Source organism: Oncorhynchus clarkii, chromosome 1 (assembly GCF_045791955.1).
Source record: "Oncorhynchus clarkii lewisi isolate Uvic-CL-2024 chromosome 1, UVic_Ocla_1.0, whole genome shotgun sequence".
NCBI classification, from domain to species: Eukaryota; Metazoa; Chordata; class Actinopteri; order Salmoniformes; family Salmonidae; genus Oncorhynchus; species Oncorhynchus clarkii.
In genome coordinates, this window is record NC_092147.1 from 53,347,487 (window position 1) to 53,371,706 (window position 24,220).

Here is a 24,220-nt window from a genome sequence, read left to right on the forward strand (position 1 = left end):
ACGCAAGAGAAGTGACACAATTTCCCTAATTATAAGAAATTCGTTAGCAGGCAATATTAACTAAATATGCAGGTTTAAAAATATATACTTGATATTTATGGTTAGGTTTGGTGCAACGACAGTGCTAAATCATCACCCATTTGGCGAAGTAGGCTGTGATTCGATGAGAAATTAACAGGCACCGCATCGATTATATGAAACTCAGGACACGCTAGATAAACTACTAATATCATCAACCATGTGTAGTTAACTAGTGATTATGTGAAGATTGATTGTTTTTTTATAACTTTAATGCTAGCTAGCAACTTACCTTGGCTTCTTGCTGCCCTCGCGTAACAGGTAGTCAGCCTGCCATGCAGGCTCCTCGTGGAGTGGTAAGGCAGGTGGTTAGAGCATTGGACTAGTAACCGGAAGGTTGCAAAAACGAATCCCAGAGCTGACAGGGTAAAAATCTATCATCATGCCCCTGAACAAGGCAGTTAACCCACCGCCCCTAGGCCATCATTGAAAATAAGAATGTGTTCTTAACTGACTTGCCTAGTTAAATAAAGGTGTAAAAAAAATATTATAATAATAATTGAAATTGGCCATTCCGATTAATCGGTCGACCTCTACTACAGAGGGCAGTGCTTACGGCCCAGTACATCACTGGAGCTAATCTGCCTGCCATCCAGGACCTCTACACCAGGCGGTGTCAGAGGAAGCCCCTAAAAATTGTCAGAGACCCCAGTCATAGACTGTTCCCTCTACTACCGCATGGCAAGCGGTACCGGACTGCCAAGTCTAGGAGAAAAAGGCTTCTCAACAGTTTTTACCCCCATGCCATAAGACTCCTGAACAGGTAATCAAGTGGCTACCCGGACTATATGCATTGTGTGCCCCCCCCAACCCCTCTTTTTACGCTGCTGCTACTCTCTGTTTATCATAGTCACTTTCATGTACATTCATGTACATACTACCTCAGTAGGGCCGACCAACCAGTGCTCCCGCACATTAGCTAACCGGGCTATCTGCATTGGGTCCCACCACCCACCACAGCACTTACAGTTGACCAGGGCAGACAATTGACAAACTGACTTGTTGGAAAGGTGGCAACTTATGACAGTGCCACGTTGAAAGTCACTGAGATCTTCAGTAAGGCCATTCTACTGCCAATGTTTGTCTATGGCGATTGCATGGCTGTGTGCTCGATTTTATACACCTGTCAGCAACTGGTGTGGCTCAAATAGTCAAATCAACTAATTTGAAGGTGTGTCCACATACTTTTGTATAGTATATACTGTATGCAATTAAAAACTGCTTTGAAGAAGGTGGTGGGGATAGGATCGAGAAGGTAGTTAGAAGGCTGAAGTTGTGATATCATGTTCCTGAGCATGTCTGTGTCGACCAGGGAAAATAACTATAGTACATAGTGCCTTTGCGAGGGAAAGGCTAGGGCCCATATCAAACTTCTCATCAGGTCTTGCTTTGACTGATACCCAGCCTATTGTTTGATATCTTATCACTGAAATATGCCACAAACTCATCACATTTAGATGTGATGAATTCACCAGTGGATACAGTTACATTAGAATGAATTATCAACAGAGAATGAGTGGTGTTAGTCAAGGAACAATTGAGGCCCTGGAAAAATATACTTGACTCTGTAAAGAATAATCTCAGATAAAGCCCAACACATACAGTACATACAACCAATATATATAAAGTGATGGGGTGGTATGGGAAGGGTTTTCCCTGGTCACCAGGTTGGGCGACTGGGGGGGTGACAGCCCCCCAATGGGATGGGAGTTTTTTTTTCCTGTTCATACTGAATTTGTTATTACTTAAACTCAATATTTCTTACTGTTGTTTTTCTTTTGAGTGGCAGCCTACGAGTACATGTTTTATAAACTTATAGATTGAAATGGATAATGTACCTGTATCCCCCCAACAACAAATGACAAATCTAAAAACGCTGTCACATTTTTTTGAAATATAAATATAAATAAATATATATTTCAAAAAAACGTGACAGCGTTTTTTTATATATCTATATATATATATACACACACACACACACACACACACACACACACACACACACACACACACACACACACACACACACACACACACACACACGTTAAGCCACACACCTGAGAGCTCCTCAGGGCACAAGAGTGTGCCGCAGCACACCGGTTGAAAGCCACTGCACTAGGACCAGGACTAGACCCTTCTCAGACAGGACTCAACATGGTAATTAGCTAACATCATTATGGCATCGTTAGCCTCTCTCACTGTTAGACATCTGTGTTCTCTATCCAACTCCATTTACCGTACAGTACAACGAGACAGACAATCTGAGCATGTAAAGACCTAGTTAGGACGTACAGCCATGCAGATCTGAGCTGTAGGAGAGGAGAGCCAAGTGGTGTTCGGTTGACAACATGGGCTGTGTCTAAAACATCCTTGCTTCCTCTCAAAGCTCATTGGAGGAGAGTATCCAAGGCCCCTACCTCGGACATCCATGTCAAAATGAACTTTGAAAGGAATTGAGGAAAGATGTAGCAAGCTAGTAATGTTTTCAGACACAACCAATGTGTTTATGTTGTGAGGAAACTCCCTCATGCACAAACATATAAATATACTTCTCGCCTCTTTTGTCAAAACTATAATACTTTCATTCTGTTCATGGTTAACACATCCATTTTTTCACCATTTATTATCATGCTTGATCACACCTCTGTGTACTTACTTATTTATTTATTTATTACAGTATAGTGTGCTACAAAAGACATGCTACATTCCTGTACACAAGGGACTATATTGCATGCAATTGTCAACTAACGTATCATCAAAACAAGACACATATCACTTAAATGAAAAACAATTAAATAGGGCTTAGACTCCAGTCACTGCTTAGTTAAACACCATTCCAGGATCACTCCTTAAATCAGAGAGTGGGCCTTTAATTCACATTTGGAAAACATTCAACTAATGATCTATAGAATCTATACGTTCCCTCTTCTGTTCAAAGGAACTACACCACATGGCAGCAATACAGTATGTGGCTACTTTATTTACAAGTATCAAGTGAATTGTGTGTAGGTTGTACTTTTAATGGTTTTAAGGCAAGACTAAAGACAGATATTAGCTAGCTTTAATAGATAACTATATTAGCTATCTATTAAAGTGTGCTACATTACAGATACAGAAGTTCCTGACATAACACAGACATACTCTGCTGGTCACATTAAGCGCACCGTTTTTTAAAAAAGTGTACCGTTCAAGATCAAGCTCTGCCTTTATTATTACTCTGCCTTTAACCATGATGGTATGGACATTCCATAACAAATGTGCATGGTTTGGTTAGGTAACAGTTGGACCAATAAAGTTGTATTGTTACCAACAGGAGATATGATCATCAGTAACCAATGGCTGTGAGAATGTACACTGTCCAAGCTGCTATGAAGTGGCACTATGTATTTTTGTGTACAGTAGGCCTATAAACATCTTGTCATTAGTGGATTCGTTTTGGTCAAAAATCTTGACAGATAATTTAATTAAAAAGGTTTTTATCCCAGAAAAAAGTGTTTGATTCCCTAGGTGCTCCATATTGTAAGCTCACTCTCAATAACATGTTAGCAGATGAGTTCTCTCTATCATATGTGACCTCTATGCCCATTGGACAGAATGAAAAGCTGACCTCTGACCTCCCTCAATGTTCTGATCCAGGAAGCATTGAGAACAGACAATAATACAGTGATCCACACTTTATGTCACCAGTCTGTCAGCTGGAATTTGCCTCACATTTTGGGAGTCAGTATTTCATATCAACTCTAAGTTTAGATACAAGGCAGCAGGACTGATCATTGAAATAGAATAACTGACTTGAAAGGGAATGTCCATTCTAGTGCCTGTATTTCTATGGCTATAATGCTATTACACTCCACACCCTTAAAACAGAGTGTCGTGACATTCTGTGTTTAATTTGGAGGACTGATAGAAAGTGATAAGAGAGAGAGAGAAAATGTATACAGAATTCACTTCATGCACAGGAGAAGTAAAAACTTCAACACCATAAAAATGGAGAAAAACAAATGTAAACACAAGTTAAAAAAACTCTTGGTCCTTGAAGTCACAGCATGTTCAAAATGTAACTCTACCCACAGATCAGAGCACGCTCAATACTGCAATTTAAAAACAAAGCAAAATTACTGGACATAAAAACACAGCCTAGTGTTTCAATTTACTCGGTACATCTCAGGCCTATTACAAGTGGCACCCTATTTCCTATAGTGCATTACTTTTGATGAGGGCCTATAGCTCTCTTGTCAAAAGTAGTACACTATATAGGAAATAGGATATTATTTGTGACACACCCACTAAGTCACATGACTGGTAGGCTGGGAGGTACAGTACCAGAACAACCTTACTGCAAATTTCTGCCCCCTTCTTTACAACGACAACCTTTTTTACTCTGAATCTTGATCCACACACAAGTAGTGTACAGTATTTATTTGGAGGAGCATGACTTAATCTCTTTGTACATTTTCACAATCAGACCCTTTCTCATTTCCATATACAGAACAGATTATGACACCACCAGACCACCATGTGTTGACTGCTGTGGTAATAATCAAATCTGGGGTCTAGTATAGCAAGGGGTTGGATGCATATAATAACCCATACACGCACCAAGCCCCTGCCACATCCCTGTTCAGGAGGACATAACGTCACAGTACTTTCAGATAGAAATATATTGTGTAGACCAGGCATTAGTGTCTGTCATGACTTACGTAAAGCATGTCAGCCGTACACATTACCAGTGGTGTAAAAAATACTTTACAGTACTACTTAAGTAATTTTTGAGGGTATCTATTTATATTTTTACAACTTTTACTCCACTACATTCCTGAAAAAAAATTACATTTTACCCAAATTTCAAAAGCTCAGGCAGGACAGCAATGTGTTCCAATTCACACACCTATCAATATAACACGTTGTCATCCATACTGCCTCTGATCTGCTGACGGACTCACTAAACACTGTGTTTGTAAATGATGTCTGAGGCCATGTCTAGACTTGACAACTTCATGCAGCTTTATGATTCTGATCATGGAATTCCGAACGCGTCACGTGTCTACACTTACAGTGTATTCGGAAAGTATTCAGACCCCTCCCCCTTTTCCAGATTTTATTACGTTACAGCCTTATTATAAAAGGGATTACATTTTTTCCCCCTCATCAATCTACACACAATAACCCATAATGACAAAGCAAGAACAAGTTTTTACAAAATTCTTATTTAAATAAGTATTCAGACACTTTGCTATGAGCCTCTAAATTGAGCTCAGGTACATCCTGTTTCCATTGATCATCCTTAAGATGTTTCTACAACTTGATTGGAGTCCACCTGTGGTAAATTATATTGATTGGACAGGATTTGGAAAGGCACACACCTGTCTATATGAGGTCACACAGTTGACAGTGCATGCCAGAGCAAAAACCAAGCCATTACGTGGAAGGAATTGTCTGTAGAGCTCCGAGACAGGATTGTGTTGAGGCACAGATCTGGGGAAGGGTACTAAAAAAGTTCTGCAGCATTAAAGGTCCCCAAGAACACAGTGGCTTCCATCATTCTTAAATGGAATAAGTTTGGAACCACCAAGACTCTCCCTAGAGTTGGCCGCCCAGCCAAACTGAGCAATTGGGGGAGAAGGGCCTTGGTCAGGGAGGTGATGGTCATTCTGACAGAGGTCTAGAGTTCCTCTGTGGAGATGGGAGAACCTTCCGGAAGGACAACCATCCCTGCAGCACTCCACCAATCAGGCGTTTATGGTAGTGGCTAGATGGAAGTCACTACCCAGGAAAAGGCACATGCCAGCCTGTTTGGTGTTTGCCAAAAGGCACCTAAAGACTCTCTCAACATGAGAAACAAGAATATCTGGTCTGATGAAACCAAGACTGAACTCCTTGGCCTGAATACCAAGCGTCACATCTGGATGAAACCTTGCACCATCCCTACGGTGAAGCATGGTGGCAGCATCATGCTGTGGGGATGTTTTTCAGCGGCAGGGACTGGGAGACAAGTCAGGATCAAGAGAAAGATGAACGGAGCAAAGTATAGAGAGAGAGATCCTGCTCCAGAGTGCTCAGGTCCCCAGACTGGGGTCGAAGGTTCACCTAACAGGACAACAACCCTAAGCACATAGCCAAGACAACGCAGGAGTGGCTTCGGGACAAGTCGCTGAATGTCCTTGAGTGGCTCAGCCAGAGCCCAGACTAGAACCTGATCAAATATCTCTGGAATGACCTGAAAATAGCTGTGCAGCGACGCTCCCCATCCAACCTGACAGAGCTTGAGAGGATCTGCAGAGAAGAATGGGAGAAACTCCCAAAATACAGGTTTGCCAAGCTTGTAGCGTCATACCCAAGAAGACTCAAGGCTATAATTGCTGCCAAAGGTGCTTCAACAAAGTACTAAAGGGTCTGAATACTTATCTAAATGTAATATGAAACCTTTTTTTTTTTTACACATATGCAAATATTTCTAAAATGTGTTTGGGGTTTTGTATGTAGATTGATTAGGAATATTATTTTTTTAATACATTTTTGAATAAGGCTGTAACGTAACAAAATTTGAAAAAAGTCAAGGTGTCTGAATACTTTCCGAATGCAATGTATATGTGTCGACTGTGTCCACAGTGTCTCCGGATTCCCTTTCCCCGCACTACATGCACATGCCAGTATGCATTCTACAAACGGTGGAATAGGCCAAATACGACAATAATACCACAACTGATGGCAATAGCTAACTATGGTAGCTAACCTCTGTAACTAGCCAGCAAGCTACTCTAAAGGGATTGCAAATGGGTTAGCATAATTCTAGCCAAGAAAAAACAGTTTTTCTAAATATTAGCTAGCTGGCTAGCATTTATGAGGCCAGCAAACACTATCCTAACCCGCTAGGAACGTATTTCCTCCAACTTTATAATGAAACAGTGTCTCGGTCCCAAAACACACGTTTTCTGGAGACTTGTGCTGATCACGTCACCCACTATATGCGCCTTCAGCAGCCTGATTGTGTCCAGACTGAGGAGAAATCCGCACGCAATGCATTCAGCCAGAATGAACACAATCAGACCAGTCTTTTCAATGCGATCTTCTTATTCTGATAGCACAAGTCGCATGTAAGTGTCAAGTGTAGACATGACCTGAGTGTTGGAGTCTGCCCGTCCTTTCGTAAATTACAAAAAAAAAAAAACAAGAACATTGTGCCATCTGGTTTGCTTATTATAAGTCATTTGATATATAGAATTTACTTTTACTCAATTGAGTACTTGTTCCACCACTGTACTTAAGTACATTTAAAACCAGCTACTTTTAGACTTACTCAAGTAGTATTTTACTGTGTGACTTTCACTTGAGGCATTTTCTATTGTGTCTTTACTTTTACTCAAGTATGTAAATGTGGTACTTTTTCCACCACTGCACATTACATTTCTACACTTTCAACTCATTACATTTTTAAACATGTAACCTTAATTTTAAAGGCAAGTCAGTTAAGAACAATTTCGTATTTATAATTATGGCCTAGGAACAGTGGGTTAACTGCCTTGTTCAGGGGCAGAACGACAGATTTTTACCTTGTCAGCTCGGGGATTCGATCTAGCAACATTTACTGGCCCAATGCTCTAACCACTAGGCTACCTGCCTCCCTCAATACACCCCACCTCCCTCTGAGCCCACATCTGGAAGCAAAGTTCCCCTCGCCATCAGATCTTCTTGGGTCGTCCTCTGCCCAGGTAGTAGTAGTAGAGCAGAGTGACCAGGAGGAAGATTACTCGGCTGAGGAGGAGGAAGATTGCAGCGTTGGGCAACGAGCCTATCTCCACTAGAGTGACTGACGTCACTGAAATTACAGAATTGAGACAACAGTTATAACTAAGAATAAAAAACATATTGATTTATTGATAATGTATGACACTCAGTCAGCAGGAAATACCCCTTTCACATTTAATGAAACTGAAGAGAGACTCTTCAACATGTGCAGCTCAATGAGACTCCAAACTGTGCTACTGTGTCTCGACCACTAGAGGACAGTGTTAACTCATACACAGTCTGAAGATAGTGCATTGCACAGCAGGAGCAAGATCCTTGATATCAACAAAAAGTCTAGATAGGTTTTCATGCATTGTTTTCATCTATCAAACTATTTTTTATCAGCATTGGAAAGAGTATTCGGCCATAAAGTCAAATATATGAATTGGTAGAAATAGGAAAGGTTTTATAATCTTAAGCACTCACCTAAAAACTGGATGGCAAAGTAGCATGCTTCACTGAGCAGAGTCCACTGGATGATGATCTTCTCTTGTGTATAGACACCATTCCACATGATGAGGGACAGACCTGAAGGGGTCAGTTAGAGCTCAGGGTTAGAGTTAACATATTGAATGATGATCTCATGTGTACACCCCATTCCACAAGATGAGGGATAGACCTGAGGGAGGAAATGCCATGAATCACAAGTCAGAGGTTAGGGGTTAGAGAGGCCATGGGAGAGGGGATTTTCCATCTCTAATTACTCTCGTCTGCCCACACACCCCACATGCTAGGACGAGGGAGGGTGAGTGGAGGTGGACATTGAGATGAGCGATGGCGAGGAGGAGGGTGGTTGTGATGAGGAAGCTAGCAGTATATCCCAGCCCTTTCATCCACCCACACATCCACATGGGAAGGGGGAAAGTGGGAGAAGGTGGGGTGCTGAGCTGAGGGGTGACTGTGGGAGGGATGGAGGGATGAGGATGGTATGACCGTGGAGTGATGGAGCTAGAAGTATGTATGTATATCCTTCCTGCATGCCATGATCCATCTGTTCCATCTCCCTCTCCTCCCCTCCTCTCACTCTTTCCCTCTCTCTCTTCTGTGGTGTGTAAAATCACCTCCTGCTTAATCTATTCCGTTCTTCTCTATTTCCCTCTTCCTTTTCTCTCGCTCTTAATTTTTTCTCCTTCTTCTACTCCCCCCACTCCCTGGTGATTTACAAATCACCCTATCCTCCTCAATCTCTCCCTCTTCATGCCCTCACCATCCCTTTTTCCCTCTGCTCATCACCTTATCCTCTTCAAGCCACACAATGCCACTGAAATTCACAAAAAATTGAGATAACGGGACAGTTATATATTTTCTATCAGGACAGTTGGAAAAGATATCGGGACCCCTTGCAATCATGACGCAATAAGCACCGACACATGCAGACTGCACTTGCTGAAGTTAGAGAAAGCTAAACCAACAACCAAAAAAACCAACAACCAAAATTGGGTACATTGTAAACGCAGGTCCAACGAGGAAAAAACGTAGCTAGCTTGCTAGCATAGTTATTCTTTTTTTTCAGAGACATATTGTTTTGAAGCATTAGATGACCTAAAGAGGGGAATGAAGAACATCAATTTCTCTGGTCCCTACTGTTGCAATCATGACGCAAGTGGCGCTATGCTGTTAAATACTCCCACGTTTCTAGTTTGATTAGCTGTTTTCAGCAACTGATATTTTTTTTATTTGCTTGTCATATTGGCAGTTTTGTTAGCAACAAACTATTTAGGTAGCTTCTAGCCTAGTGTTTGATATGCAATGTGATCCCTTGAAATGAACAGTGTCGAGTGTTCTGACGAGAAGGCAAACTTTTGTAGCTATGCCAGACAAAATCTGGCATTATCAGCTCATTGTTATGGATGTATCCTAATAAATGTCAATAGAAAACCGCTACTTTGCTGTTATTCTGACTGCAGAGGTAGTGACTGTGTTAGCCATAGCTAGCTGGCTAGCTAGCAAGCGAGGGATAAGAACGGAACATAAAGACTAATCAAATTAATGACTGGGTTGCATCTCTAGCAACCAAAAGATGAAAAAGTATATGAATTAGTTTATATAACTGAAAATGTTGATTTCTACAAGTAAATGTGTACTTTCATATTGTCTTCTGTGGTATAAGCCGGATAAACGCCTCCGTTAGCTTGGATACATTACCTTGGAAATAATGGACGCCGCAGCGGGACGAGGCGTTTATGCACTATTTATACTGACTGACCTTATCTCCAACATGGCGGTTCTGAGGAGGGCGAGCGTCTTGTCGGTTCCTGCTCGACTTTGCTTTTTTATGGCTATTTTTGCATTAATGACTCAGAATGTTTGTGAAATAATAATAATAACTTCCTATGAACGACAAACACTTCTGGATCATGAATCGGAAGCTACACACACTACATAACCAAAAGTATGTGGACACCTGCTCGTCGAACATCACGGGCATTAACAAATCACGGGAATTAATATGGAGTTGCCGCCCCGGCTGCTATAACAACCTCCACCATTCTGGGAAGGCTTTCCAATAGATGTTGGAAGATTGGAAGCAAGTCCCCGCAGCATTCAGCCACAAGAGCATTAGTGAGGTCGGGCACTGATGTTGGGCGATTAGGCCTGGCTGACAGTCGGCGTTCCAATTCATCCCAAAGGTGTTCAATGGGGTTGAGGTCAGGGCTCTGTTCAGGCAAGTAAGGTTCTTCCACACCAATTTCGACAAACAATTTCTGTATGGACCTCAACTTGCACACGGGGGCATTGTCATGCTGAAACAGCAAAGGGCCTTCCCCAAACTGTTGCCACAAAGTTGGAAGCACAAAATTCTCTAGTATTCCAGATCTGGGAGGCTGAGAGCTCCCGACTAACAGTTATTGTGCTGCGGTTTCTTCCAGAGGTAGTAAGTGTTGCAACCGAGGACAGACGATTTACAAACTTCAGTACTCAGTGGTCCCGTTCTGTGAGCTTGGTTGACCCACAACTTCGCGGCTGAGCTGTTGTTGCTCCTAGATGTTTCCACTTCACAATAACAGAACTGAGAGTTGACTGAGGCAGCTCTAGCAGGGCAGAAATTTGACAAACTGACTTGTTGGAAAGGTGGCATCCTATGACGGTGCCTCTTTGAAAATCACTGAGGTCATCAGTAAGGCCATTCTACTGCCAATGTTTGTCTATGGATATTGCATGGCTGTGTATACTGTATACAGAAGAATCTCTCAGCTTCCCAGGTCTGGAATACTACATTCACTCCTTTGTACCCCACACAGTGGGATTACCTGTTTCTCCTGACCAAGATAACCGATGGCATCGAAGAAGGAAGGAAGGAAAGGGGGATTCCAAGCTAGGCTGAAAAAAGGCTCACTGTTTGCTGTTGGCATTTCCTGCCTACGTTTGCCTACTTTGCCAATTAAATAATCATTGAAATAATTGGAAACATCAAATGATTCAATGAAAGATGGAGTTGAATTCCTCTTTCTGCCCATAATTTCATGCCATCATACTTTATATCATTAACCTTGGCTTCATAATACCGTTTCTTCTTCTCTTTGTTGAGTTTAGTCACAATTTCGGGAATTTGCAGTAAGTCAGACGTGCAGGTAGACATATTAGCCACTAATTTTGCCCTGTCTCTTTCAGCAATACAGTTTTTTCAATTCCTCATCAATCAATGGAGCCTTAACAATTCTAACAGTCAGTTTCTTAACAGGCGCATGTTTATCAGTAATTGGAAGAAACAATTTCATAAATTCATCAAGTGCAGCATCTGGATGCTCTTTATTAACCACATCAGACCAATACATATTTTTAACATCATCCATCTAAGATGCCAAATCTGTTGATGATCTCTTATACACTATTTGGGGCCCAGCTTTCAGAGCTTTGGCTTTCCTGGATGTAGGCATTATATTGTGATCACTGCATCCAATGGGTACGGATACAGCTTTAGAGCAAAGTTCTATAGTATAATTAAAAATGTGATCAATAAATGTGGATGATCTTGTTCCTGTAATATTTATAAACACCCTGGTATATTGATTAATAACCTGAACCAGATTACAGGCACTGGTTACAGTGAAACGCTTCCTCTTGAGGGGACAGCTTGATGAAAACCAGTCAATAGCACTTGGCGGCCTATAGCAAAAGAAAAGGCTTTAGATGTGCCAAGTGAACCTGCAACCACACCACTTCAGTAACACTTGATATAAGATATTCTCTATGCATTACAGGGATATGGCTCTGAATATATACAGCAACACCTCCCCCATAAGCATTCCTGTATTTTCTATAGATGTAATATCATTATTGCGACCACTGTATCATCAAATCAATTATCTAAGTGAGTCTCAGGCTAATATATGAACATTATCTGATGTTAGCAAGTTATTGATTTCATGAACCTTGGGCTACTTATATTAATATGGGCTATTTTCATCCCTTTCCTGGGTAGCTTATCAGAGATAGATATAATATGTGACCAACCGCCTTGATTTGGTCTCATATAGCAAAATTTGAAACTGTTTTTTTACATGAGATAAAAGCAGAGACACGGGGCTACAAAATGGTATATCATACACTGTATTTGAGGAACAATGGGAAAGTATTTCTGCTTTGAAAGTTGATGATCTTGTAACCTCACTTTTGAGAAAATGGCCTTTGAATGATTTGGTACCTACTGGAGAGCTCTTCTTTGTCTACACCCATTCAACATCGTTCACAGCCTCTTAAGCTTTAGCTCCACCAATCTGTTTGGTGGAGCTAACTGGCTAACAGTTGTCACAGTGACATTCTATTAAAATGGACACTTACACAGTTAGAGACACTGCACCTAGCAGGAACCTCTCTTCGTTTCTTCAATAACTCCTGGTTTGAGAGCTTGAACATTAGGCTATAACTAGCCAAGCAAATGGCTCTGAAATACGAATAATAAGATCATACATGTAATGTTAGCTAGTGAGGCAGCCAGCTAACGTTAGCTAGCTAGCTAACAGTACACTTTAACTTGAAATGAAAAGACAATGTCAAAATTAGAAATGTGTAACATCTGAAAATGTAGCTAGCTAGACAATCTTACCCGTTTACATCATAGTTGGATGCTTCTCCCTGTCATAGATGCCATGGTTGCCCTTAGTTTGAAGATGTAATCTCCGGAGACAGGCGTTTTCTCCATCTCCTTAGCTATCATACTCTAATTCCAATGATTTCAAAGCTGTGAATGGAGAGCAACACTTATGCCGTTCTACTAAGAAATATATATTTTTTAAAGCTGCGTTAGACAGGATTACCTACACAAACTTACCAGCTCAAATATACAGAAGCATACTATATGGCAGACCAATCCGAACTCATCTCTCGGCATTTCCAGCCCACTCATTATCTCAGCCAATCATGGATAGCAGGAAGGTTGCTGCTTTTTCTGTGGCTAAACCAACTAGGCTAGTAATTTAACAATTGTATTCGTATTTACAGATGTCATACAAGTTTGTTATTAAGACACATGAAAGTTCACTTTTTCCAAAAGGCATTTCTGCCAAAAAACCATTACATTCAAATGGCTCTTGTTTGAAGCGACATGCGCTTAGTTTCCTTAAACGGGTCACATATGGAAAAGAGCAAATAAAGCAAAAGGAAAGAGTATACATTTAGCATTAATTAATTGGTGTGTGTAAGTGTGTGTGTGTTCTGTGGGGTTGAAGCTATGAACCCATAGGCTTGGCTCTCTCATCCCAACCAGGCTTTTCGAAGGGAGGGTGGACAATGAGCCTTTCATAGCGATAAGTATGTCCCCATGCATTCTGACAGCTTTCCTGGCTGGGTTAAGTTCTTTCCTCTTCTGGCACACAGCTTCCGGGTATTCCTCGGATCAATCCGCGGTCCTAGCCACAAGGGCATACCGCATCGCGGGCTGCTTTCAAGCCATCAAGAAAACTCTGCTAGCTTGATAGGCAGCTAGCTAGCAGCTAGGCAAGCTGCTACACCAAACAGCTCCTCAGAGCTGGTCGGCAGGATCCCTGGACAGGTAGTAGCAGTCCCAGCAACTGATGCCAACCGCATCGCGGGATCCACACTCAAAAAGATAGCTACAGTAGCTACTAAGAAACTTTTCAATATTTTTAAAAGAACAAACCGAGCTCGTTCCGCGTTCAACAGGAAGTGAACCATACCAACATGCCACAGGCCACAATCAATAGCCTGATCAACTCTATGCAATGGAGATGTGTCACGCTGCATGAGGCAAATGGTGGTCACTGGTTTTCTGATCGACGTTCCTACCTTTTATATTAAGGTATCTCTGACCAACTGAAGCATATCTGTATTCTAAGTCATGTGAAATCCATAGATTAGGGTCTAGTGAATTTATTGATTGGGCCTTCAGCGGACATCATGCCTGAGGGGCCTGTTGGAATCCTCGGCAGATTATGTCGGTATTATAGAGAATCGGCGGGGTTCCGTGCCGGCGGGGTTCCGTGCCCCGTACCGGCAGTAGAAAGGGTCCGGATATTGTAGCCCAGGAGTGGGCTTCGGTGGTAGCCCTAGCCAGGCTAGCTTCAGGCTAATTGGTGCTTGATCCGGGATGGAAACGCTAGCCAGGAGTAGTCACCCGGGATTGCGGTTAGCTAGTTGCGAAAATCCAGATGAAAAGGTTCAGAGTTTGCGATAGGAATCCGGGGATAAGGAGAGAAAAATAGGTCCGTTATGCTCTGGTTTGAGTCACATTGTACGAACTGGCGAGAGCTTTCCGAGCTAAAGGTTAGCTGATGCCCGCTAGCAGTGGTTTGCTGACTGATAGCTGGTAGCTAGTTAGCTGATTAGCTTCAGTTGAGGGATTCCAGATTCCAAAGTAAATAGAAATACTTCAGAAAAAAACAGATCCACGCCACATTGGGTGAGGCGGGTTGCGGGAGAGTATTTAGAAGTTGAGGTTTAGGAAAATATTTTCAAAAGATATGCGAAGAAAAAAATATTAAAAGATAAAAACAAGGTACATGATAGGACAAATACAAAGACTGCTACGCCATCTTGGAATCAATGAGTATTGAATGAAGGGGTGCCAATAATTGTGGCACATATATATTTGAGAAAAATATTTGTTTTATGTTAAGAATACATTTTTTCTTGAGATTTTTGTAAATATTTTGAATGAAAGTGTCACGTTCTGACCTTAGTTCTTTTGTTATGTTTTGTTTTAGTATGGTCAGGGCGTGAGTTGGGTGGGTTGTCTATGTTCCTTTTTCTATGTTTTGGGATTTCTGTGTTTGGCCTGGTATGGTTCTCAATCACAGGCAGCTGTCAATCGTTGTCCCTGATTGAGAACCATACTTAGGTAGCCTGGTTTCACTTTTGAGTTGTGGGTGATTGTTTTCTGTGTTTGTACCATTCGGGACTGTTTCGATTTTCATTTGTTCATTCACGTTTTTATTTTGTATTTTTGTAGTGTTCAGTTTTATATATTAAAATGGACTTACCACGCTGCACATTGGTCCGACATCTCTTACTCCTCGTAAGAAGAGGAGGAGGACAATCGTTACAGAAAGACCAAGAGTATAAACAATAAATACCTTTTTTTTTACAGCCTGTTTTGCTCATATTTACCAATGGTGCCAATATTAGTGGAGGGCACTGTAGGTGCATATTTTACTGTTAATGAAATGTTAGATAAAGACACCACTGAACGAATCAGAACCTGTTTGGCTTAGTAAAATGTATTTTAAAACATAAGTAAGTGACTATTCATCACTAAAGTGCATTTTGGGCTTGGCAGTGTGCAAAGCTGTCATCAGGGCAAAAGGTGGATACTTTGAAGAATCTGATTGATTTAACACTTTTTTGGTTACTACATGATTTCAAATGTGTTATTTCACAGTTTTGTCTAAACTATTATTCTACATTTTAGAAAATAGTAAAAATAAAGAAAAACCCTGAAATGAGTAGATGTGTCCAAATGTTTTACTGGTACTGTATATACACTACCGTTCAAATGTTTGGGGTCACTTAGAAATGTCCCTGTTTTTGAAAGAAAAGCACTTTTTTTGTCCATTAAAATAACATAAAATTGGTCAGAAATATTTGCCTTGTTTAGTATCTGGAGCATCAGCATTTGTGGGTTCGATTACAGGCTAATAACGGGACTCTGCACGCCTATGTATAGATATTCCATAAAAACTCAACCGTTTCCAGCTACAATAGTCATTTACAACATTAACAATGTCTACACTGATTTTCTGATTCATTTGATGTTATTTTAATGGACAAAAAAATAGCTTTTCTTTCAAAAACAAGGACATTTCTAAGTGACCCCAAACTTTTGAATACAGTGTATACAGTTGAAGTCGGAAGTTTACATACACCTTAGCCAAATACATTTAAACTCAGTTTTTCACAATTCCTGACATTTAATCCCAGTACAAATTCCCTGTATTAGGTCAGTTAGGATCACCATTTCATTTTAAGAATGTGAAATGTCAGAATAATAGTAGAGAAAATTATTTATTTAAGTTTTTATTTCTTTCATCACAGTCCCAGTGGGTCAGAAGTGTACATACACTCAATTAGTATTTGGTAGCATTACCTTTAAATTGTTTAACCTGGGTCAAATGTTTCGGGTAGCCATCCACAAGCTTCCCACAATAAGTTGGGTGAATTTTGGCCCATTCCTCCTGACAGAGCTGGTGTAACCGAGTCAGGTTTGTAGGCATCTTTGCTCGCACACGCTTTTTCAGTTCTACCCACACATTTTCTATAGGATTGAGGTTAGGGCTTTGTGATGGCCACTCCAATACCTTGACTTTGTTGTCCTTAAGCCATTTTGCCACAACTTTGGAAGTCTGCTTGGGGTCATTGTCCATTTGGAAGACCCATTTGTGACCAAGCTTTAACTTCCTGAGATGTTGCTTCAATATATCCACATATGTTTCATCCCTCATGATGCCATCTATTCTGTAAAGTGCATCAGTCCCTCCTGCAGCAAAGCACCCCTACAACATGATGCTGTCACCCCCGTGCTACACGGTTGGGAAAGTGTTCTTCGGCTTGCAAGCCTCCCCCTTTTTACTCCAAACATAAACATGGTCATTATAGCCAAACAGTTCTATTTAATTTTCATCAGAGCAGAGGACATTTCTCCAGAAAGTACGATCTTTGTCCCCATGTGCAGTTGCAAACCGTAGTCTGGCTTTTTTATGGCAGTTTTGGAGCAGTGGCTTCTTCCTTGCTGATTCAGATTATGTCAATATAGGACTCGTTTTACTGTGGATATAGATACTTTGACTCAAATTATGTAAATTAGCCTATCAGAAGCTTCTAAAGCCATGACATCATTTTCTGGAATTTTCCAAGCTGATTAAAGGCACAGTCAACTTTGTGTATGTAAACTTCTGACCCACTGGAATTGTGATATAGTGAATTATAAGTGAAATAATCTGTCTGTAAACAATTGTTGGAAATATTACTTGTGTCATGCCCAAAGTAGATGTCCTATCCGACTTGCCAAAACTATAGTTTGTTAACAAGAAGTTTGTGGAGTGGTTGAAAAACGAGATTTCATGACTCCAACCTAAGTGTATGTAAACCTCAGACTTCAACTGTATGTACTGTATTCAGACCCTTTACTTAGTACTTTGTTGAAGCAAATTTGGCAACGATTACAGCCTCGAGTCTTCTTGAGCATTTGAGGAGTTTCTCCCATTCTTCTCTGCATATCCTCTCACACTCTGTCAGGTTCGATGGGAAGCGTTGCTTCACAGCTATTTCAGGTCTCCCCAGAGATGTTTGATCGGGTTGAAGCCTTGGTTCTGCCTGGGCCACTCAAGGACATTCAGAGACTTGTCCCGAAGCCACTTGTGCATTGTCTTGGCTGTGTGCTCAGGGTCATTGTCCTGTATGAAGGTGAACCTTCGCCCCAGTCTGAGGTCCTGAGCGCTCTGGAGCAGGTTTTCAATCAAGGATCTCTCTGTACGTTGCTCCGTTCATCTTTCCCTCGATCCTGACTAGTCTCCCAGTGCCTGCCGCTGAAAAACATCCCCACATCATGATGCTGCCATTCCATGCTTCACCGTACGGCTGGTGCCATGTTTTCTCCAGACGTGACGCTTGGCATTCAGGCCAAAGAGTTCCATCTTGGTTTCATCAGACCACAGAATATTGTTTCTCGTGGTCTGAGAGTCTTTAGGTGCCTTTTGGCAAACTCCAAGCGACCTGTCATGTGCCTTTTACTGAGAAGTGGCTTCCGTCTGGCCACTCTACCATAAAGGCCTGATTGGTGGAGTGCTGCAGAGATGGTTGTCCTTCTGGAAGTTTATTCCATCTCCACAGAGGACCTCTGGAGCTCTTTCAGAGTGACCATCGGGCTCTTGGTCACCTTCCTAACCAAGACCCTTCACCCCCGATTGCTCAGTTTGGTCAGGTGGCCAACTCTAGGAAGAGTCTTGGTGGTTCCAAACCACATCCATTTAAGAATGATTGAGGCCTCTGTGTTCTTGAGGACCTTTAATGCTGCATACATCTTTTGGTACCCTTCCCCATATCTGTGTCTTGACACAATTATGTCTCTGAGCTCTACGGACAATTCCTTCTACCTCATAGCTTGGTTTTTGCTCTAACATGCACCTTCAACTGTGGGACCTTATATAGACAGGTGTGTGCCTTTCCAAATCATGTCCAAAAACAGGATTGGGGAGTAACAGATTACATGTATTCTGTTACATGTAAGGGATAACAAACAAACAGTAATTGTAATCCATTATGTTACCAGCAAAAATATTGGAATCAGATTATCTATACTTTTGAAAAACTAGATGATTACTTTGAGGATTACTTAGAAATTCAGAAAGGATGATTGTGAAAAAGATCTTTGACTGTTTTTCTGTTCAAAAACTATTTATATTTGTCAAATGCGCCAAATACATGTTTACTTACAAGCCCTTAACCAACAATGCAGTTAAGAAAAATAAGTGTAATATGTACATGTAGGTAGATTTAAAGTGACTATGAATAGGTAAACAGAGAGTAGCAGCAATGTAAAAGAGGGTGGGGCACTGCAAATAGTCTGGGTAGCCTTTTGATTAGGTGTTCAGCAGTCTTATGGCTTGGGGTGAGAAGCTGTTCAGAAGCCTTTTGGATCTAGGCGCTCCGGTACTGCTTACCGTGCTGTAGCAGAGAGAACAGTCTATGACTAGGGTGGCTGGAGTCTTTGACAATTTTTAGGGCCTTCCTATGACACCGCCTGATATAGAGGTCCTGGATGGCAGGAAGCTTGGCCCCAGTGATGTACTGGGCCGTACGCACTACCCTCTGTAGTGCCTTGCGGTCGGAGGCTGAGCAGTTGCCATACCAGGCAATAACGCAACCAGTCAGGATGATCTCGATGATGCAGCTGTAGAACTTTTTGAGGATCCGAGGACACATGCCAAACCTTTTCAGTATCCCGAGGGGGAATAGGCTTTGTCCTGCACTCTTCACAACTGTCTTGTGTGTTTGGACCATAATAGTTTGTTAAAACCTGCTAGAGATAGGGCTGACTTCTGCCCCCTTTGGAGGAATTGGGTACCCATAGTAAACTGAAAAAAAATCTGTCAAAAATATATATGCATATAATAATTATTATTGGATAGAAAACACTCTAAAGCTTCTAAAACCGTTGGAATTATGTCTGTAAGTATAGCAGAACTCACAGGGCAGGCATTCTTCCAAAGTTGTTTTTGTGGTCATGAAAGTTGGGGCAACTTTGACGTCATCGCCCCCACCCTTCCCAACCAGTTATGGATCTGGGGAGACTTTCTATGTCTTCCACTAGATGTCCTCATTCAGTAGAGCTTTTAATCGTTCAAATCCCGCGAGAATTGGCCCTATGGGAGTGAAATTAGTGTGTGCCACGAAAAAATACCTTGTGCGTTGGGGCGCGAATTGGTCCCGGCCATTCCTTTGTTCCAGCACTCCTGGGAAGAGCTAACGATGACCGGTTGAATAGAAATTTGTTTTGTATGTTTAAAACATCATAAAGCTTGATTCTGCAATTAGTTTGACCTGTTTAGTCGACATATAATATGTAATTTTGAAGTTTTGATGTGCAACTTTTCCGGACCAGAGGACATTTTGGGTGCATTTCAGCTGATGTTATTAGCAGTAGCTAATACAAAGACGCAAGAATTGAAACCAAACGATTCTTTGGGTAAGTATGAACCCTTCCAGAACATTCTGAACGAAGACCATCGAAGGTAAGGGAATATTTATGCTGAAATCTGTGTTTCTGTTGACTCCAACATTACGGAGAAATTTAGCTTATATCTGAGCGCCGTCTCAGAATATTGAATAGTGTGCGATTTCTGTAACGTTAAAAATAAATGTAACAAAGCGATTGCATAAAGAAGCAGTGTATCTTGTATATTTAGTCAAAGTTTATGATGTCTATTTACGTTATCTTGCCGCGCTACCTAGATTTCCTGCTGACATTTTTGAGTATTTTCTGAACATGAATTCAATGTAAATGGACATTTATGGATATAAATGGCATATTATTGAAAACATTTTTTTACTGTGTAACATGTCCTATTACTGTCATCTGATGAATATTTTCAAAAGGTTAGTGAATGATTTATTTTTTAATCCTGCGTTTGTTGATTACATGTTTTGGCTATTCAAATGAGCTGTGTCTGGTGGTGGTTTGACATATATATGTGCTATGTTTTCGCCGTAAAACAGTTTAGAAATCCGACTTGCTGGCTAGATGAACAAGGTGTTTATCTTTCATTTGAGCTATTGGACTTGTTAATGTGTGGAGGTTAAATATTTCTAAGAATATTTTTGCGTTCCATGCGCCACCGTTCCAGCTGAACGTGGGAGGGTAGGTTCCCAACTGGGAACCATGATCCCTAACAATGATGTGTACACCAAGGAACTTGACGCTCTCACCCTGTTCCACTACAGCCCCTTTGATGAGAATGGGGGGGTGCTCGGTTCTACTTCTCCTGTAGTCCACAATAATCTTCTTTGTATTGATCACCATGAGGGAGAGGTTGTTGTTCTGGCAACGCACAGCCAGGTCTCTGACCTCCTCCCTATAGGCTGTCTCATCGTTGTCGGTGATCAGGCCTACCACTGTTGTGTCATCTGTAAATTTGATGATGGTGGAGTCTTGCCTGACCATGCTGTCATGAGTGAACAGGGAGTACAGGAGTGGACTGAGCACGCACCCCGGCTGGGCCCCCATGTTGAGGATCAGCATGGCGGATGTGTTGTTACCTACCCATACCACCAGGGGGTGGCCCGTCAGCAAGTCCAGGATCCAGTTGCAAAGGGAGGTGTTTAGTCCCAGGGTCCTTAGTTTAGTGATAAACGTTGAGGGCACTATGGTGTTGAACGCAGAGCTGTTGTCAATGAATAGCATTTTCACATAGGTGTTCCTTTTGTCCAGGTGGGAAAGGGAATTGTTGAGTGCAATAGAGTGCAATAGAAAGTGGTGTGATTGGACCATGTTGGTTTGTTGTTGATGAGGACACCAAGAAACTTGAAGCTCTGCTCCAATGCTGCCCTGTCGATGAGAATGGGGTCGTGCTCGGTCCTCTTTTTCCTGTAGTCCACAATCATCTCCTTTGCCTCCTTTGGCTGTAGTCAATGAATAGCATTCTCACATAGGTGTTCCTTTCGTCCAGCTGGGAAAGGGCAGTGTGGAGTGCAATAGAGATTGCATTATCTGTGGATCTGGTGGGGTGGTATGCAAATTGGAGTGGGTCTAGGGTTTCTGGGATAATGGTGTGGATGTGAGCCATGACCAGCCTTTCAAAGCATTTCATGGCTACAGACGTGTGTGCAACAGGTAGGTAGTCATTTAATCAGGTTACCTTAGTGTTCTTGGTTCAGGGACTATGGTGGTCTGCTTGAAACTTGTCGGTATTACAAACTCAAGCTCGGAGTACACATCTTGGTAATCCATCTGGCCCTGCGGCCTTGTGAATGTACTCGCATCCGCTACGGAGAGCGTGATCACACAGTCATCCGGAACAGCTAATGCTCTCATGCATGTTTCAATGTTACTAGCCCCGAAGCGAGCATAGAATATAGCTCATCTGGTAGGCTAGTGTCACTGGGCAGCTCGCGGCTGTGCTTCCCTTTGTAATCTGTAATAGTTTGCAAGCCCTGTCATATCCGACAAGCGTCGGAGCCGGTGTAGTACGATTCAACCTTGGTTCTGTATTGACGCTTTGCCTGTTTGGTGGTTCGTCTGAGGGCATAGTGGGAATTATTCTAAGCTTCCAGGGTAGAGTCTTGCTCCTTGAAAGCAGAAGCTCCATGGCTTCTGGTTGGGGTATGTACGTATGGTCACTGTGGGGACGATGTCATCGATGCACTTATTGATGAAGCCAGTGACTGATGTGGTGTTCTCCTCAATGCCATCGGAAGAATCCCAGAACATATTCCAGTCTGTGCTAGCAAAAAAGTCCTGATGCTTAGCATCTGTTTCATCTTACCACTTTTTTATTGACCGAGCCACTGGTGCTTCCTGCTTTGGTTTTTGCTTGTAAGCAGGAATCAGGAGGATAAAGGTATGATCAGATTTTCCAAATGGATGGCGAGGGAGAGCTTTGCACGCCTCTCTGTGTGTGGAGTTAAGGTGGTCTAGAGTTTTTTTCCCCTCTGGTTGCATATTTAACATGCTGGTAGAAATGAGGTAAGACGGATTTAAGTTTCCCTGCATTAAAGTCCCCGGCAACTAGGAGTGCCGCCTTTGGATGAGCGTTTTCCTGCTTGCTTATGGCCGTATACAGCATATTGATTGCAGTCTTAGTGCCAGCATCGGTTTGTGGTGGTAAATAGACAGCCACGAAGAATATAGATGAAAACTCTCTTGGTAAAGAGTGTGGTCTACAGCTTATCATGAGATATGGTGAGCCTAAGGTGAGCCAAACCTAGAGACTTCCTTAGATTTAATTTAGTGCACCAGCTTTTGATTACAAATATAAATAGACGGCCACCCCTTTTCTTACCAGAGGCCATTGTTCTATCCTGCCGAAAAAGCGTAAAAACCACCAGCTGTATGTTATTCATGTCATCGTTCAGCCACGACTTGGTGAAACATAAGATATTACAGTTTTTAATGTCCCGTTGGTAGGGTATACGGGATCGTAGTTCGTCTATTTTATTATCCATTGATTGTACGTTGGCTAATGGGACCGATGGTTAAGGGAGATTACCCACTTGCCGTTGGATCCTTACAAGGCACCCAGATCTTCGTCCCCGATATCTACGTCTCTTTCTCTTGTGAATGACGGGGATGAGGGCCTTGTCTGGCATCTTAAGTAAATCCTTTGTGTCCGACTCGTTAAAGAAAAAGTGTTCCTCCAGTACGTGGTGAGTAGTCACTGTCCTGATATCTAGAAGCTCTTTTTGGTCATAAGACACAGTGGCAGAAACATTATGTACAAAATAAGTTTCAAATCATTTGAAAAAACGCCCAATAGCACAATTGGTCAGGGGACCATGAAACAGCAGCCATCTCCTGTCTTCTCAATGACATTCAAGTCAGCAATGAAAAAAGGCTCAAGTTTAAGTTTGTTCCACCTGAGCGACTATGATGACACACCAAATGTGTTTGATGGAGCGTGGGAAAAGAGCAGGAATAGGCTTTTGTAGGCTACAGTCAAAACTATGTCTTCCAATGGAGCGACTGCTGTCGGCATCCAAAGATTATCCAACTTGAATAAACACTTGGAAGGATGACAGCTGTGGTGTAGTCTACGGCGATACAGAAATCACTTATTATTGATCTGAATCACACTGCTGCTCTCTCATTTAGCTATTTGCTTCTTATGGATTGTGGTGTTGTGGATGGCTGTTCACAAATCCAAATGTGTATTTGAACCCAATAATGTTTGAATTCAAGAAGGTTAAGCTGCCTATCAATACTTGTTTTTGAAACCAGTGAACAGCCAGTGAAAAATGTGCTCTTGCAACAGCTGCTTATTGCTCAATCTAATTCATGCTGATAAAAAAAATAATCCATAGGCCTGATGGACACATGTTCAAACTTGCACACCTCTGATATACTTAAGAGGGTCAATCTGTAGTTGCTACATCAATTTTTGGACTATATATATATATATATATATATATATATATATATATATATATATATATTGATTATTGAAAAAATATAACTTATAAATGCCTCATTTATTTATTTATTTAACCTTTATTTAACCAGGTAGGGTAGTGGAAAACAAGTTCTCATTTACAACTGTGACCTGGCCAAGATAAAGCAAAGCAGTGTAACACCAACAACACAGTGTTACACTTGGAATAAACAACTATACAGTCAATAATACAAAAGAAAAAGGATATATACAGTGTGTGCAAATGAGGTAGGATAAGGGAGGTAAGGCAATTAATAGGC

The 24,220-nt window shown here is 41.6% G+C and overlaps 1 protein-coding gene across 1 annotated transcript in view; it reads right to left on the reverse strand.

Annotated features, from left to right (window-relative positions):
• Window positions 1-7,757: 7,757 nt before the first annotated feature.
• LOC139416587 (tumor protein p53-inducible protein 11-like) overlaps window positions 7,758-24,220 on the reverse strand; it is a 121,229-nt gene continuing 104,766 nt past the window's right edge. The window contains exons 5-6 of the mRNA XM_071165432.1: window positions 8,290-8,391; window positions 7,758-7,894 (exon numbers count right to left, since the gene is read on the reverse strand). Of these exons, the coding sequence (XP_071021533.1) occupies window positions 7,758-7,894; window positions 8,290-8,391 (239 nt within the window). The remainder of the gene's footprint in view (window positions 7,895-8,289; window positions 8,392-24,220) is intronic.